The sequence below is a fragment of the Littorina saxatilis genome, linkage group LG13, assembly GCF_037325665.1.
Source record: "Littorina saxatilis isolate snail1 linkage group LG13, US_GU_Lsax_2.0, whole genome shotgun sequence".
NCBI classification, from domain to species: Eukaryota; Metazoa; Mollusca; class Gastropoda; order Littorinimorpha; family Littorinidae; genus Littorina; species Littorina saxatilis.
Genome location: NC_090257.1, coordinates 11,870,303 through 11,887,182, shown reverse-complemented (window position 1 = coordinate 11,887,182; position 16,880 = coordinate 11,870,303). Strand labels below are relative to the sequence as shown.

At 43.7% G+C, this 16,880-nt stretch overlaps 1 protein-coding gene across 1 annotated transcript; it reads right to left on the bottom strand.

The window, feature by feature from the left end:
- Window positions 1-438: 438 nt before the first annotated feature.
- On the bottom strand, window positions 439-12,557 carry LOC138983604 (histidine N-acetyltransferase-like). The gene is made up of 4 exons (XM_070356878.1): window positions 11,804-12,557; window positions 3,389-3,596; window positions 2,637-2,870; window positions 439-1,068 (listed from the first exon to the last, which is right to left on the bottom strand). The coding sequence occupies exons 1-4, from the start codon at window positions 11,830-11,832 to the stop codon at window positions 481-483; spliced, it is 1,059 nt and encodes a 352-aa protein (XP_070212979.1). The 5' UTR covers window positions 11,833-12,557; the 3' UTR covers window positions 439-480.
- Between the last annotated feature and the right edge of the window lie 4,323 nt (window positions 12,558-16,880).

Below are 16,880 nucleotides of genomic sequence, written 5' to 3'. Positions count from 1 at the left end.
ACTGAATACAAATCCAGCGGGCTACCAACTGAGCTATATCCCCGCCCCAACAGCGAATTCACACATCGTACTACGTACCCCGTTAACACTGTCACTACCAAGGGCAAGAACAGTGCGTGTGAAGACAAAGCAGTTTTAAGAACAACCCAGTTGTTTCCCTTACACCGTGTCGGTTCAATGATCGTACACTTTTTATGTGACGTAGTTTATCCCCAAGAAACAACAAAATCGTAGGTTATGCCAAAAGAAATCGTTACATTAACATTAACCCGAAGATCATGCATAAACTGTTTATTTGACGTAGTCCATCTCCAATGCGATCACTTTTATGAACGGTAATAGCCACCGTGTCGGCCTAATGATCGACAACGTTTCTTATTTCTCGCAGTTCATCCCCAAGAACCAACTAAATAGTAGGTTATTGAAGCGTTCAAAGAAATCGTTACATTAACATTAACCCGAAGATCATGCATAAACTGTTTATTTGACGTAGTCCATCTCCAATGCGATCACTTTCCTGATCGGAATAGCTGTGGAGACTTGAAGGGAGAAATCTTGTTTCAGTTTCTCCACAATGTCCTCTACTCGTCTGGTATGGTACACCATCAGAACAGCCGTGTCCAGGTCTGCTCTCACTTCGGCCAATCGCAGTAAGTGCCACTCCATATGCTCGCGCAAGTCTTCGTCACTTCCGCTTCCGTAGACGTCTACATGATAATTCTGGCCTCGTTTGCACGAATAATGTCCGCCGGCCGACATGAAAGTGACGGGAAAATTCTTCCCTGGCTGTACTGTTGTAGGCATCGGTTCTGCTGGTTTGTTTGCCAGGATTTTCTCATTCCCGTTGAAGATTTCTTTGGTGTTGACCTCCAGTATTCTCAGGGGGCACCACTGCAGAAGAATGCGGTCTTCTGGGAAAAGATGACGCAATTGGCTGGGCTGGTGACGCATCATGACGTTGACGTCATCGTAGGAGAGCAGTTGGAGTTGACTTTGGGGCTGGGAACTTTGCCTGGAGTTGACTGCTGACCTGATTTGCTGGAGGTTGCATTCGATCACCGTTATATCCTGTGTGAAGAAATAGTGTTGGGGACAGTTGGAAACGTTATTTTCATTTGCATGCAAGGTAGTTTTAATATACTGTTTAAGAAAAAGATGGTGTTTTGACACGGTGGATAACTTAAATAAACTTTGCCAAAAAACAAAACAGTCTGTTCAGGGAGGATACTTGGTTGGACTATCATCTCGTATGTCAAAGTTGCAAAGTTTGGCCTATTGTGATTTTTTGTCGATTTTTCATTCGGCCCTTCCGTTTTTGTCTGGTCGATTTTGAGGGTACCCTTACTTGAGCGGCGGTCACGTGATCCCTATAAAAGAATTATTTAATCCAAAAGGTGACCCGGAAGGTTTAAGTGAACGGCCTTAACTGGCATTACAAGTTTTAATGAAATGACACGGGAATTAATGCTTTAGTTTGGGTTTGAAATTTGTTGGAATAATTTGTTGGCCAAGTTAAAAACGTAGAGGAATATCGCTGCATGTTTACATGAAAAACAGTCAGTTTCTGATGGGAAGAGGAGGCAATAAATGTAAGTGTGCATGCAAGTTATTATTGATAATAACACAGACATCGACGACTGCGCATACCATACACATAGGTACTTTACTTTTGGTAAGATATACCATTTTGTGGTGTAAACTACTCCGTAGTCTGAAAAGCTTTAAATTTCTCTTTTAGCCATCGGCCAATTACTAATTTGCTTTTCACTCCCTCACTCACTCAGTCATTTACTTACTCCCTTATTTACTCACTCACTTACCCACTCACTAAATCACTCACACAATCAATCAAACAATCGATCAATGGACCGGCACGGTTGGCCTAGTGGTAAGGCGTCCCCCCCCCATGATCGGGAGGTCGTGGGTTCGATCCCCGGCCGGGTCATACCTAAGACTTTAAAATTGGCAATCTAGTGGCTGCTCCGCCTGGCGTCTGGCATTATGGGGTTAGTGCTAGGACTGGTTGGTCCGGTGTCAGAATAATGTGACTAGGTGAGACGTGAAATAAAATGAAGCCTGTGCTGCGACTTCTGTCTTGTGTGTGGCGCACGTTATATGTCAAAGCAGCACCGCCCTGACATGGCCCTTCGTGGTCGGCTGGGCGTTAAGCAACAACAAAAAATCGATCAATCCATCAATCAATCGAACAATCAATCAATTAATCTGTCAATCAATCAATTATTCAATCAACCATTACGTCACTCACTCAATCAACCAAGCAATAAATCAATCAATCAATCAATCAATCAGTCAACCAATCAAAATCACTCCACCAATCAATCATGCCCCTCACCCTTACCAAAACTTGATGCTAGTCAATCACTCACTTACTCATTCAATCGATCGAAATATAAATCAACCAACCAAGCAATCAATCAAACAATCATTCAATTAATCAATTGCTCACTTACTCACTCACTCAATCAACCAATCAATCAATTAATTAATCAATCAATCAATCAATCAACCAATCAATCAATCAATCAATCAACCTATCAACCAATCAATCAATCAATTCATTAATCAATCAATCAATCAACTAATCAATCAATCAATCAATCAATCATGTCCCTTACCCGTTCCAAGACCTGCCGGTAGTCTCGCAGCAATCGCTCTCTCTTGGACTCAAAGTTGTAGTTTGTGACAGCCATGGTAACGTAGCGGAGGTCAGGTGAATCTTTCCATTCCTCAAACACCCGCTTCTTGAAACGTCCGTACATCCCCCCTCCCCTGCTGTCCAAGCCCAGTCGCCCCGATGATGTCATAAGGCTTTGGCCGCCGTCCACTAGTCGGGCACTGAAGAAACCTACCTGCGATAAGAAATCAAGTCGCGTATAAGGCGGTGGTTCACAAGAACTCTAGCGATGTCTTTTGACTGTTCAGAGGAACTGGCGATAGGCATAAACCGTCGTCTGCTACGAGAACCACGACCTTGCGTGACCCTGCTTCCGGGCTTTTCTTTTTTCAAACTTTCAAAACTTCGAATTGTACTGATCTTGTCTTGATGAAAAAACAATTATTTTATGATTTAAGAATGTTTGTGTAACAAGCTGTCAATTTATTATTTAGATTTTAAAAGTTAGGTCTAGCGCCAAAACGCACCACGGTCCGATTGTCTCTGAGACAATCCGCAAAATGAATTCTTTAAAAATTGCTCGCTCTTTACGTAGAGCACCTAGGATGTTCCCGTTTGGTGAGCGTTCAAATGGAAGGGTGTTTGTACTGTGTGTAAAAGCCTGACAGTATCTGTGATGGTTTACGGAAGGCTTACTGTGCAACATCATGTCAAAGTAATATGAAATATATCCGCATGCAAGTCTAACCTTACCATTTTTCCTTTCTTTTCATATACGTTGGCCTTGATCTGAGGATTCCTGATGATGTCATTGTAATTGCTGGGGAGATAGTCCAATCCGTAGTATACGTTTGTATCGATGTCAAGGACGTCTTGGCGGTCTGCTAGAGTTGCTTCCCTTATCGTCTCATCCGAGAAATCCTCATGAGCTGATTGGGGTGTTGCTAGATCCATTTCAGGCCTGCTGAATTGTAGATTTTTTTTATGTTTTCAATCTATTCAACTTGTTCATTCCATCGTCATGACTTACATCCCTGGGAATTGGGGTCGCTTCCTCCAAGTGGAAAGCTAGCAGCAACAAGTGTCGCGCTACCCAGGTGTGTGCGTGCTTAGTAATAATCAGTCACCTGCACTTTTGCAGTGGTGACACGGGGGTGGGACATGGAAACCGTCTCTAAATTGGTCTGCACATAATTTTGACCCGTTTGCGTCCTGGCACAGATCATAACCCGTGACCGAGGATCGCAAGTGCACAGTGCTCTGCTTTAATTGGAACTGAAACTTTCGCTACCAGTTATACCTAAGACATTTGCTTCGTCTTACTTTGTACCCAGGAGTAGAGGCTTGACTTAAAATCCTGCGTTACAAACACTGGAACAGGAAACGCGACTTGTTATCTTCGCGTGTTGCGCGAAACTCATGTAATTTTTATTCAACAGACTTTTATTTGAGACAAAACAATCATGGTACAGTAAAGTCATTCAAAACATGCATTCAAGCAACATTCTGCATAGTATCGCTGTTGTAAAGTGACGAATTCTCACCTACTTACCTGAGAACGAGTGTGTCTGTTAACTTGAGCTTTCGTCTCCCAAGCACATGGGGGTCATGTCGATGTGACCACGTGTCGTTGTGACCACGTGTCGATGTGACCACGTGTCGGTGTGACCACGTATCGATGTGACCACGTGTCGATGTGACCAAGTGTCGATGTCACCCAATGTCGGGATTGTAGGCTTTAAAACTTTGCCCATTTGTAAATCATAATAATACTCTTATAAAACTATCAATCAATTTGAGCTAGTTGCGATAACATACAAACATGCACACATGCATATACTCCACATAAAAACATGCACGCACACTTTTGCACGTACACCTGACCACTGGTCAATTTGCCATATTTTTTACGTTTGACTGCCAATTAGAGCAGTATGAGTTCGGGTAAGCAATTAACTTCTCATGACTTTGACCAGTGGTCAATGCTACTGACCATCAATAAAACACTGAAAATAGGTAAATATGACCACTGGTCAGTAGCACTGAGCACTCATCAAAGTCATCAAAAGTTGCTTACTTGAACTTATACTGCACTAATTAGCAGTCATAACTGTAAAAATAGGCTATTTTGGCTCACGTAAGTGTAGCCTGTGCGATGCTAAACTTTGTCTGTCTGTGCGTGCGTGCGTGCGTTCGTGCGTGAGTATGTGATAGAAACTTTAACATTTGACTGAACACCGAAATACTAATTTCACCTGGTTATTATCCAAGCAACATCTTCAGAGTATTGAAGCAATGATCAACATTTTGTCGGCATGTGTGTAGTTAAAGTGTATATCCAAAGAAAACGGGTGGTGGTGGGTTTTGCGGGGTAAAAGCAGGTGACTGGTTTGTGTCGTGTGTGGTATGTAGACCAGGTCAGGGGTCAAGATCAGGTCCGGTCGCGTGAAGGATTGTGGTATAGATTCACTTTTCAGTTCTCACCACTGCATTCGCCGATTCGGGGAAGACGATTTCACATTGTTCGGTTTCTTAGCTCCAGAAAAATAGATAAAGAAGATACCAAAGGAGATTTCCTACAGTTTGATCTGCACAGCGCGTTTCCAGTGTCTGCGCGAGGAAGAGCTGTCGAAAGCGCAGTGTCGATCTGCCAGTCGTGTCCCCGGTAAGTACAGACAGATCTAGTGTCTCCCACTCTTACAACGTGTCACCTAAGCTTACTGATAATCCGTTTTGTTTAATTTCTTTTTATTTCAGCAGACATGGATATCAAACACAGTGCTAGGCAGTCACCTCTAGTGAAATGAGTTGATCTAAAGTGCCTGTAATGAGGGTCACCATGGGGGGGGGGGGGGGTGTCTGTGCACGTGCACGTTGAGGCCAAAAGTGCCATGCACGGTAATCCATGGTGCACGTTACGAAAAAGCTCCATGCACGGTGCACGCCGGACCTCTGTGCACGGTGCACGCTACGAGAATTTCCCCATTCCCATGCACGTTACGTCCAAAAAGCCCATTCCCGGTGCACGTGGTAAAGCATCGCCCCCCTCTGTAATGTTAGGATGTCTTTGTTCTTGGTTCGATTTACGTGAATTTCAAAACTTGCAGTTGAGTCTCAAATTTACTCTGCCCGTTTAAAACTGTCACTACCAACAGCGAATTCACACATCGTACTACGTACCCCGTTAACACTGTCACTACCAACAGCGAATTCACACATCGTACTACGTACCCCGTTAACACTGTCACTACCAACAATCAATCAATGAGGCTTATGCATATTCCGTGGGTACAGTTCTAGGCGCTTTGCAGTGATGCCGTGTGAGATGAAATTTTATACGGCCAGTAATTGCAGCCATTTCGGCGCATATTTACCTTTCACGGCCTATTATTCCAAGCCACACGGGTATAGGTAGACAATTATTAACTGTGCCTAAGCAATTTTGCCAGGAAAGACCCTTTTGTCAATCGTGGGATCTTTATCGTGCACACCCAATGTAGTGTACACGGGGGGGGGGGGGGGGGGGGGGGGGAGTTCGGACACCGAAGAGAGTCTGCACACAAAGTTGACTCTGAAATAAATTTCCGCCGAACCTGGGATCGAACTCACGCTGACAGCGGCCAACTGAATACAAATCCAGCGGGCTACCAACTGAGCTATATCCCCGCCCCAACAGCGAATTCACACATCGTACTACGTACCCCGTTAACACTGTCACTACCAAGGGCAAGAACAGTGCGTGTGAAGACAAAGCAGTTTTAAGAACAACCCAGTTGTTTCCCTTACACCGTGTCGGTTCAATGATCGTACACTTTTTATGTGACGTAGTTTATCCCCAAGAAACAACAAAATCGTAGGTTATGCCAAAAGAAATCGTTACATTAACATTAACCCGAAGATCATGCATAAACTGTTTATTTGACGTAGTCCATCTCCAATGCGATCACTTTTATGAACGGTAATAGCCACCGTGTCGGCCTAATGATCGACAACGTTTCTTATTTCTCGCAGTTCACCCCCAAGAACCAACTTAATAGTAGGTTATTGAAGCGTTCAAAGCAAAACGTTACATTAAACATTAACCCTAAGGTCATGCATACACTGTTTATTTAGATTCACTTTTCAGTTCTCACCACTGCATTCGCCGATTCGGGGAAGACGATTTCACATTGTTCGGTTTCTTAGCTCCAGAAAAATAGATAAAGAAGATACCAAAGGAGATTTCCTACAGTTTGATCTGCACAGCGTTTTTCCAGTGTCTGCGCGAGGAAGAGCTGTCGAAAGCGCAGTGTCGATATGGCAGTCGTGTCCCCGGTAAGTACAGACAGATCTAGTGTCTCCCACTCTTACAACGTGTCATCTAAGCTTACTGATAATCCGTTTTGTTTAATTTCTTTTTATTTCAGCAGACATGGATATCAAACACAGTGCTAGGCAGTCACCTCTAGTGAAATGAGTTGATCTGAAGTGCCTGTAATGAGGGTCACCATGGGGGGGGGGGGGGGGGGGTGTCTGTGCACGTGCACGTTGAGGCCAAAAGTGCCATGCACGGTAATCCATGGTGCACGTTACGAAAAAGCTCCATGCACGGTGCACGCCGGACCTCTGTGCACGGTGCACGCTACGAGAATTTCCCCATTCCCATGCACGTTACGTCCAAAAAGCCCATTCCCGGTGCACGTGGTAAAGCATCGCCCCCCTCTGTAATGTTAGGATGTCTTTGTTCTTGGTTCGATTTACGTGAATTTCAAAACTTGCAGTTGAGTCTCAAATTTACTCTGCCCGTTTAAAACTGTCCACCATTTATTTGAACATGCAGATATTAGGAAACGGTGGTGACAGTGTTAACGGGGTACGTAGTACGATGTGTGAATTCGCTGTGGGTAGTGACAGTGGTAACGGGGTACGTAGTACGCGATGTGTGAATTCGCTGTTGGTAGTGACAGTGTTAACGGGGTACGTAGTACGATGTGTGAATTCGCTGTTGGTAGTGACAGTGTTAACGGGGTAGTACTATGTGTGAATTCGCTGTTGGTAGTGACAGTGTTAACGGGGTAGTACGATGTGTGAATTCGCTGTTGGTAGTGACAGTGGTAACAGGGTAGTACGATGAATGAATCTGTTCTCAAAGTCAAAATTATTACGATTTTGCCTCAGTTTCAAAACATGCTCTGTCAAGGTTCTGTCTGTAAATTTTGGTACCTTGCAACAACTTCCTTAAATTTGAAAGACAGGTTTTGAATGCTAGATCTATAGATCTGTATCGCGTTTCATTCTTTGATTGTACTGTTTGCTGTTTACGCACTATCATGATTCGCTAACGTTTGGTAAACTTACATTGCAACAGCTTCCTTTTGTTGGCATTTTCTTTCAAGGCAGCAGCTTCTTTTGGACAGCAGGTAGAATGCGAGTTTTAAGACAACGACAGTCGTCCAAACAAATGGACTGTGAATAGTGTGTTGACTGTGTTGACCGTCAGAATTATTTTGAGAACCAGGCTGCTGCAGTCAGTTGATATGTTTCGCATATTGTAGGGTTCCCATGCTGCATAGGTAAAGTGGCTTGTATAACCCGACCATTCAGTATCAAAACACTGTTCATATTTGTGTAGGTTGTAGTCATCACAACTAATCGCATTTTGCCTTTTGTTTCAGAAAGGAGGAAAAGCTACAAGATCGACGCTGAGAGTATGTCAGATATGCCTCTGCCACATGGCGACTTCCGAACTTAGATCCACTCAGCATGGTGACAAGTCTTGATGAAAAGTATAAGACTGAGGACAGCAGTGGAAAAACTGGCCACATGGCAGGTACCTATTGCTTAGTGTCTGCAGTGCAAAAGACAGATAAGCTGATGGTAGATTTCCAAATGAACACAGTACCCTCATATCTACTGCTGATTTACGACGGGCAAGCTACAATCCAGGGCAGAGAACACTGCAGCGTTGTATTAAATCCAACTTTTCATTTGTTTCAGGAAAGGACGTCCTTACAAATTAACATTACAACTCTCTGATACCAAGACATAGTGCATAGTGTACTCTAAACAAGAGGTTGTGCTACCACAGGAACATCCCGATAATTGAGTGGGACAGGATTAAAAAGGCTGCAGTGAGGAAGTACACGGTTTTTCTGTTATTGACCTTAATAGCTTTCACACAGCCAGTATATGAGAGATAATGATTTTCTTTGTAACCATTCATGCCCAAGCACGCGGAGCTGGTTGCCAGCAGGAGAACGTGTCACTGGACAATATCATAGACTTCGGAGTGCGAGGAGCAGCGAAAATAACCTCATGTGAACCCGTCTGAGTGTGACCATCGTGACGCCCATATCTTTAACTCTCAGTCGTATGACAATTCCAAGAATATATTATCTTGATACACAAGCTCTAGGGTAGGTTAATGATTGTAGATAAGCTTTGCCATGATAATTATGCTGATGCAGTTTAATTGTGTGTGTGTGTGTGTGTGTGTGTGTGTGTGTGTGTGTGTGTGTGTGTGTGAGAGAGAGACTGAGGATTGCACAAGATCTCCTTCAGGGACAACTACACCAACAACAAATACATAGTCATTTTATCTGTTTGCCTTCTTTTGAAAATAATACATGAAGTAGATATGATGCGCTAGTTTTAACTCTGTGTGTGTGTGTGTGTGTGTGTGTGTGTGTGTGTGTGTGTTTGAGTGTGTGTGTTTCAGTGTGTGTGTTTGAGTGTGTGTGTGTGTGTGTGTGTGTCTGTGAGTGTGTGTGTGTGTGTGTGTGTGTGTGTGACGGAGTGCTTGAGTTTGTGTTACTGTTTGTCGATTTCTTACGGGAGCCTTGAAGGCTTCGCCTCTTGTTTACTAGTGTACTGACCACTGGTCAAAATCATTAAACGATGTGTGGTCACAACATGTGGTCACAATGATCTGCTACTGGGTACACAATGACACATGGTCACAACGACATGTGGTCACTATGGCATGTGGTCACAACGGCATGTGGTCACAATGATCTGCCATTGGGGGCACAGTGACACGTGGTCACAACGACACTTGGTCACAAGGACATGTGGTCACAATGGCACGTAACCAGCACATGTACATCAGTCTGTTAGGACTGTGCTATTTACAACAAACAGCTATGATGTTGAACATATAATCCCTTTCCTCTCGGAATTGTGGGAGATAAAACCACAATTAGACTTCACTTACTCAGGTAAGCTCGTCATAATTATGTAATTTGTCTGTCGTATTCAAAACCGTGTTACTTCACTCTTAGGGGGAAAGGCCCCAATTAACGGACACTTAAGGTTAAACCCATTTTTCTCACAAAGTATATAACATAGCCCAATTTTGAAAACGGATTATTGTAGATCTAACCTACCTTTATCTTCATGTTGAAAAAGAATTGAAAAAATCTGTTATACTGTAAAAGTTATTAAGGTTTGAATTTTTCGGCAAATTGTCCGGTTTTGGGAAACCTACTGCCTAAATCCGGACAGGGGGTCACCAAAATCCGGACACGAAATTCGCTGCTTAATAGAGTAACAAAAGTTGCAGAAACCATGTTTTAATTAACAATTGCAACCGTTTTCTTTTTCGGGAACGTTCATGTATTTTTACATTTAATTATTATGTTGGTTTTTGCAACTTTTGTCAGTCAAAAAGCAAGTTTTTATGAAGATATGTATCTTTTTCTCGAGAGAGGGTTATGCGTTATTTTTAGTCAAGGGAATTAACCGCACGTTCAACTAGTACTACACACACACACACACACACACACACACACACACACACACACACACACACACACACACTGTCACACACACACATTTATTACATACTAGAATGAATACCCGCTTCGCCGGGTAGCCGGCTTCGCCGGGAAGAAGTACTTAGAGCCGTACGCCGAACTATGGACCCGCCAAGCTTAGGTCCCTCCCAGATTCGTGGAATGGGAACAGCACGAAAATGATTCAGTGGCCATAATGCCATTCCTGACCATATCGAGTCCCATCCTTGTCGACGAATGTAACCGTGTTAATCACCTTTGGAGGCGAACTCCACTCAAACAGGACTGAGCAAGTTATGGCTTCTCAAAGGAAGGCCAGTACATAAAATTACACAAAAGCCGCCAGACCACATCACAAACAGAACTGAAGAATGCACAGGTGTTGCTTACATAGAGACACACACACTCACACACACACACACACAAACACAGAGAAGCCGTATCTATAGAGAGATAGATGACAGTGTATTTTTCGCGTGGCTATAAATTGATTCGACCTTTGCACTTTTACAGTGAGGATAATTTACGGGTCCAATTTACGTTCTGTACACTGCGTTGACCTTCTAAAAATAGGTAACAGTAACAGAACGCCGGGAATATCCGAAGACGCTCAGCGCAGTGGACAGCGCAGTGTAGTAACTTACAACTGAACGGGAAAGCCACACGAAGGAAGGGAGATAAACGCCAAACACTGGAGAAGATAAGGAAGAGTTACTTATAATGGTGAAATGAACACAAAAACGAAAATGAGTTCAGCGCTGCGCGCTGAGAGCACGTGTTGAAATATCTCATCGATGATATTGTGTCCGGGGTGTAGCTGAATACGGTGTCCAAATTTGAAAAAGATCCACCGAGAACTTTGGCGTTGTGATGTGGTGTAGCGGCTATGGTGTGTCGGTATGGGGGCCCGGGTAAGCTGAGGTGGAACCAAAATAGCTGAGGTGGAACCAAAATCGGTTCCGCGCTGCGCGCTGAAAGCACGTGTTGAAATATCGACCAGGTTGTGTCGTGTCCCGGGTCTACTTGAATATGCCCACCAAATTTGAAGCAGATCCATCGAGAACTTTGGCCGTGCATCGCGCACAGACACACAGACAGATACACAGACACACAGACACAAGTCGTATATATATATAGATTACACATATTACATAGTCCGTTATTTGGGCGCACGTGGTGGACGGTATTTGGAAAACCCCACTAGTTGGAGTTACAATGCAACTGTTGAAAAATGCGTTCATTGAGTATGTCGTATTGCATGGTATTTACTAATAGAGTGTATGTACTATCTACTTCAACCAATCAATTCATCTTAGAAAGTCGTAACTTCTTGCTGCACTTAGTTTACAAATGTCTAAAATTACAGTGAGAGTGCGAAAAACAGAAAACCACTTACCGTGCAGAATGCGTGCGTTCAGTCGCCATGTTATTTTGGTGCGAAGTGTAAGGGGATATCACTGAATCGTTTCGCGCAAAAAAAAAATTGTTGTGACCTCCTATTTCTGAGATATCGCGTGTCCGTTATTAGGCGCCCGTCCGGTAATTAGGGCCTTTCCCCCTACTGTGCGTGCCTGTGCACTAACGAAACATTTAAAGCACGCACTAAACCTAACACAGTTCTAAAAGCACCTCACACATACATAAATAAATTATTCTGTACACAATTCCAAATCGGTATTCTGTACTATGTCACGCTGTCTTCTTCTTTTTCTTCTTCTTCTTCTTCTTCTTCTTCTTCTTCTTCTTCTTCTTCTTCTTCTTCTTCTTCTTCTTCTTCTTCTTCTTCTGCATTCGTGGGCTGAAACTCCCACGTACACTCGTGTTTTTGCACGAGTGGAATTTTACGTGTATGACCGTTTTTACCCTACCATTTAGGCAGCCATACGCCGCTTTTGGAGGAAGCATGCTGGGTATTTTCGTGTTTCTATAACCCACCGAACTCTGACATGGATTACAGGATCTTTTCCGTACGCACTTGGTCTTGTGCGTGCGTGTACACACGAACGGGGTTAAGTCACGAGCAGGTCTGCACATAAGTTGACCTGGGAGATCGAAAAAATCTCCACTCTTAACCCACCAGGCGGCAGCGACCGATTAGGAGGCCGACGTCTTACCACCACGCCACTGCGCCCGTCACGCTGTCACAAGGACATGATCAAGGGCGGATCTGGGGGGGGGTTACACGGGTTACGTAACCCCCCCCCCCACCCCCCAAAAAAGAGGTAATTTATTGGCTCAGGATGCACCAGATAGCTCTATTTTGCTTCTTTGGATAAAAATTTTTCCGGGGGAGCATGCCCCCGGACCCCCCTAGGGGCTTAGGCGCCTTCGGCGCCGTCAACTTGTATCTTCACAGTCATTTTGTAACCCCCCCCTCCAAAGTGAATTGATCCGCCCTTGATGATTGTGGTCACAATGGCATGTAACCAGCACATGTACATCAGTCTGTTATGACGGTGCTCTTTACAACTAACAGCTATGATGTTGAACATATAATTTGTCTGTCGTATTCAAAACCGTGTTACTTCACTCTTACTGTGCGTGCCTGTGCACTAACGAAACATTTAAAGCACGCACTAAACCTAACACAGTTCTAAGCACCTCACACATACATAAATAAATTATTCTGTACACAATTCCAAATCGGTATTCTGCACTATGTCACGCTGTCTTCTTGTTCTTGTTCTTGTTCTTGTTCTTCTTCTTCTGCGTTCGTGGGCTGAAACTCCCACGTACACTCGTGTTTTTGCACGAGTGGAATTTTACGTGTATGACCGTTTTTACCCCGCCATTTAGGCAGCCATACGCCGCTTTCGGAGGAAGCATGCTGTGTATTTTTGTGTTTCTATAATCCACCGAACTCTGACATGGATTACAGGATCTTTTCCGTGCGCACTTGGTCTTGTGCGTGCGTGTACACACGAAGGGGGTTAAGTCACTAGCAGGTCTGCACATACGTTGACCTGGAAGATCGGAAAAATCTCCACTCTTAACCCACCAGGCGGCAGCGACCGGGATTCGAACTCACGACCTCCCGATTAGGAGGCCGACGTCTTACCACCACGCCACTGCGCCCGTCACGCTGTGTTCAAATCTGGTTGCAGAAACTATGTTCAAAAGCGGAACACTTTAATTCAGAGTGCAGAACGACTTTTATTTCTGTATGATTACCTTACCTTTCCAATGATATGCTGTTAAAGAATGTTAGACAAGCGGTTCAACTTCTATGTCCGCTTAATGAACCCAACCCTCTAAACGGGAATAGTAAGCACAAAGAAAAAAATACGCACACAAAACCACGTTTTTTCTCAAAAGCGGTATAACGAATAGCCCCAGGACTCTAGATTTCGAATTCTATTGTTAAAATCTGTCCAAAAAGTGTGAAAGCAACCCCAACCCCGTCGGGTTGACCCAAGTGGTCTCAGTTTGGGTTGACCCAAGTGGTCTCAGTCTGGGTTGACCCAAGTGGTCTCAGTCTGGGTTGACCCAAGTGGTCTCAGTCTGGGCGACTGACTATTTGTTTTCGTGTCATTATCACAGGACCTTGTGTCTCAGTAGATCGACCGGCGCTTTAATTGATACAAGCTCATGTGGTCATTATCACGTCAGGTTTGCATTCATGCATGTTTAACCTTTGCCGTGCTTCCTGGGTTCACCTGTACCCAGAGACACACTAAAATCATTGTAACTCTGGAACCATTAAAGGTATCGTTTTGAAATTTTAAGTATCTCTCACACACCTAATTTGCTCTCTGTCTGCAAATTTTTAGTGTGTACATGACAAAACATCAGAATTAATTGATTATGATAATTTACATAAACACTACCGATGGCGCGGGTTCACACATACCCATACTTTTAAAGAGTAGTAGTGATTGTAACTATCCCTCTGCCGACGGCGCGGGTTCTGCTACACCCATAATTACCAAAGCGGCGGAACAGTGTCTGTCTGCCTGTTTGTCTCCAAGAGACTCTCTGTCTCTCTGTTTGTCTGTCCGTATCTCTCTGTCTGTATGTCTGTTGTCAGTTGCTCTGTCTGTCTGTCTGTCTATCCGTCTCTCTGACTGTCTGTCTATCTGACTGTCTGTCTCTGTCCCTCTCTCTCTGTCTGTCTCTCTCTCTGTCTGTCTCTCTCTCTGTCTCTCTCTCTCTGTCTCTCTCTCTTAGTCTCTCTCTCTGTCTCTCTCTCTTAGTCTCTCTCTCTGTCTCTCTTTCTTAGTCTCTCTCTCTCTCTCTCTTTCTTAGTCTCTCTCTCTCTCTTTCTTAGTCTCTCTCTCTCTCTTTCTTAGTCTCTCTCTCTCTTAGTCTCTCTCTCTCTCTTTCTTAGTCTCTCGCTCTCTCTCTTTCTTAGTCTCTCTCTCTCTTTCTTAGTCTCTCTCTCTCTCTTTCTTAGTCTCTCTCTCTCTTTCTTAGTCTCTCTCTCTCTCTTAGTCTCTCTCTCTTTCTTAGTCTCTCTCTCTCTCTTAGTCTCTCTCTCTTTCTTAGTCTCTCTTTCTCTCTCTCTTTCTTAGTCTCTCTCTCTCTTTCTTAGTCTCTATCTCTCTTTTTTAGTCTCTCTCTCTCTCTTTCTTAGTCTCTCTCTCTCTTTCTTAGTCTCTCTCTCTCTTTCTTAGTCTCTCTCTCTCTCTAGCTCTTTCTTAGTCTCTCTCTCTCTCTCTTTCTTAGTCTCTCTCTCTCTCTTTCTTAGTCTCTCTCTCTCTCTCTTTCTTAGTCTCTCTCTCTCTCTCTTTCTTAGTCTCTCTCTCTCTCTTTCTTAGTCTCTCTCTCTTTCTTAGTCTCTCTCTCTCTCTTTCTTAGTCTCTCTCTCTGTCTCTTAGTCTCTCTCTCTCTGTCTCTCTTTCTTAGTCTCTCTCTCTCTTTCTTAGTCTCTCTCTCTCTCTCTTAGTCTCTCTCTCTCTTTCTTAGTCTCTCTCTCTCTCTTTTAGTCTCTCTCTCTTTCTTAGTCTCTCTTTCTCTCCCTTAGTCTCTCTCTCTCTCTCTTTCTTAGTCTCTCTCTCTTTTTTTAGTCTCTCTCTCTCTCTTTCTTAGTCTCTCTCTCTCTTTCTTAGTCTCTCTCTCTCTCTCTCTCTCTCTCTCTCTTAGTCTCTCTCTCTCTCTCTTTCTTAGTCTCTCTCTCTCTCTCTTAGTCTCTCTCTCTCTCTTTCTTAGTCTCTCTTTCTCTCTCTTAGTCTCTCTCTCTCTCTTTCTTAGTCTCTCTTTTTTTTAGTCTCTCTCTCTCTCTCTTTCTTAGTCTCTCTCTTTCTTAGTCTCTCTCTCTCTTTCTTAGTCTCTCTCTCTCTTTCTTAGTCTCTCTCTCTCTTTCTTAGTCTCTCTCTCTCTCTTTCTTAGTCTCTCTCTTTCTTACTCTCTTTCTCTCTCTTTCTTAGTCTCTCTCTCTCTCTTTCTTAGTCTCTCTCTCTCTCTTTATTTGTCTCTCTCTCTCTTTATTTGTCTCTCTCTCTCTTTATCTGTCTCTCTCTCTCTATCTTTCTTAGTCTCTCTCTCTCTCTCTCTTTCTTAGTATGATGTATCTCTCTCTCTCTCTCTCTTTCTTAGTCTCTCTCTCTTTCTTAGTCTCTCTCTCTTTCTTAGTCTCTCTCTCTCTCTCTCTCTCTTTCTTAGTCTCTCTCTCTTTCTTAGTCTCTCTCTCTTTCTTAGTCTCCCTCTCTCTCTTTCTTAGTCTCTCTCTCTCTCTTTCTTAGTCTCTCACTCTCTTTCTTAGACTCTCTTTCTTAGTCTCTCTCTCTCTTTCTTAGTCTCTCTCTCTTTCTTAGTCTCTCTCTCTCTCTCTTTCTTAGTCTCTCTCTCTCTCTCTCTCTCTCTCTCTCTTTCTTAGTCTCTCAGTCTCTCTCAGTCTCTCCCTCCCCCTCTCCCTCCCCCTCTCCCTCCCCCTCTCCCTCCCCTGCAAGAGGTCGGTGAAGGGAGAAACTCGATGCAACCACTGAAGTAGCGCTGTGGGTTTCCCTGAACCCACCCCGTCGTTAGAGAAATAAACGATAAAAACCCTCTTTCAAATGTATGGGTTCAGACAAACCCGCATCGTCGTTAGAGGAATAAACGGTAAAAACCCTCTTTCAAATGTATGGGTTCAGACAAACCCGCATCGTCGGGAGTGTGTAGTCAAAAGCGGCATCCGGCAAAGGTTAAGTGGTATGTTTGCGCTGGGTTTTTTTTAGGCAGATTGACAATTTCGAGAAGATTATCCATGCATGATCCTTTTATTCTGAGTGTGCACATTTAATTTCCTGTTCTTCTTTGTTGTTAACAACGCCGCCATCGCTATCTGGGTTGTTTTGCTGCACTGCAAAATGCGTTTGATTAATTCATAGACGAAATTGTTAAGTCGCGCCTTTCACTGTTGTTGTTGGTCATTGTGGAAAATGTTAAAGTTACTGAGCTTGTCACGTACAGGTGAACGGAGCCCCTAGTATCCCTGCAAATTTCAGCTTCAGTTGGAGGTTAACCCCGACAAAAATATGCACAGAATAAGATGT

Excerpts from the sequence above, each read along its gene's own strand:
- LOC138983604 (XM_070356878.1), bottom strand. The coding sequence starts at position 11,832 with ATGGCGACTGAACGCACGCATTCTGCACG. Across the intron at positions 2,871-3,388 it reads ATGAAAAGAAAGGAAAAATG|GTAGGTTTCTTCAGTGCCCG; the intron begins GTAAGGTTAGAC and ends TTCTTATCGCAG. Across the intron at positions 1,069-2,636 it reads ACCGGCAGGTCTTGGAACGG|GATATAACGGTGATCGAATG; the intron begins GTAAGGGACATG and ends TTCTTCACACAG.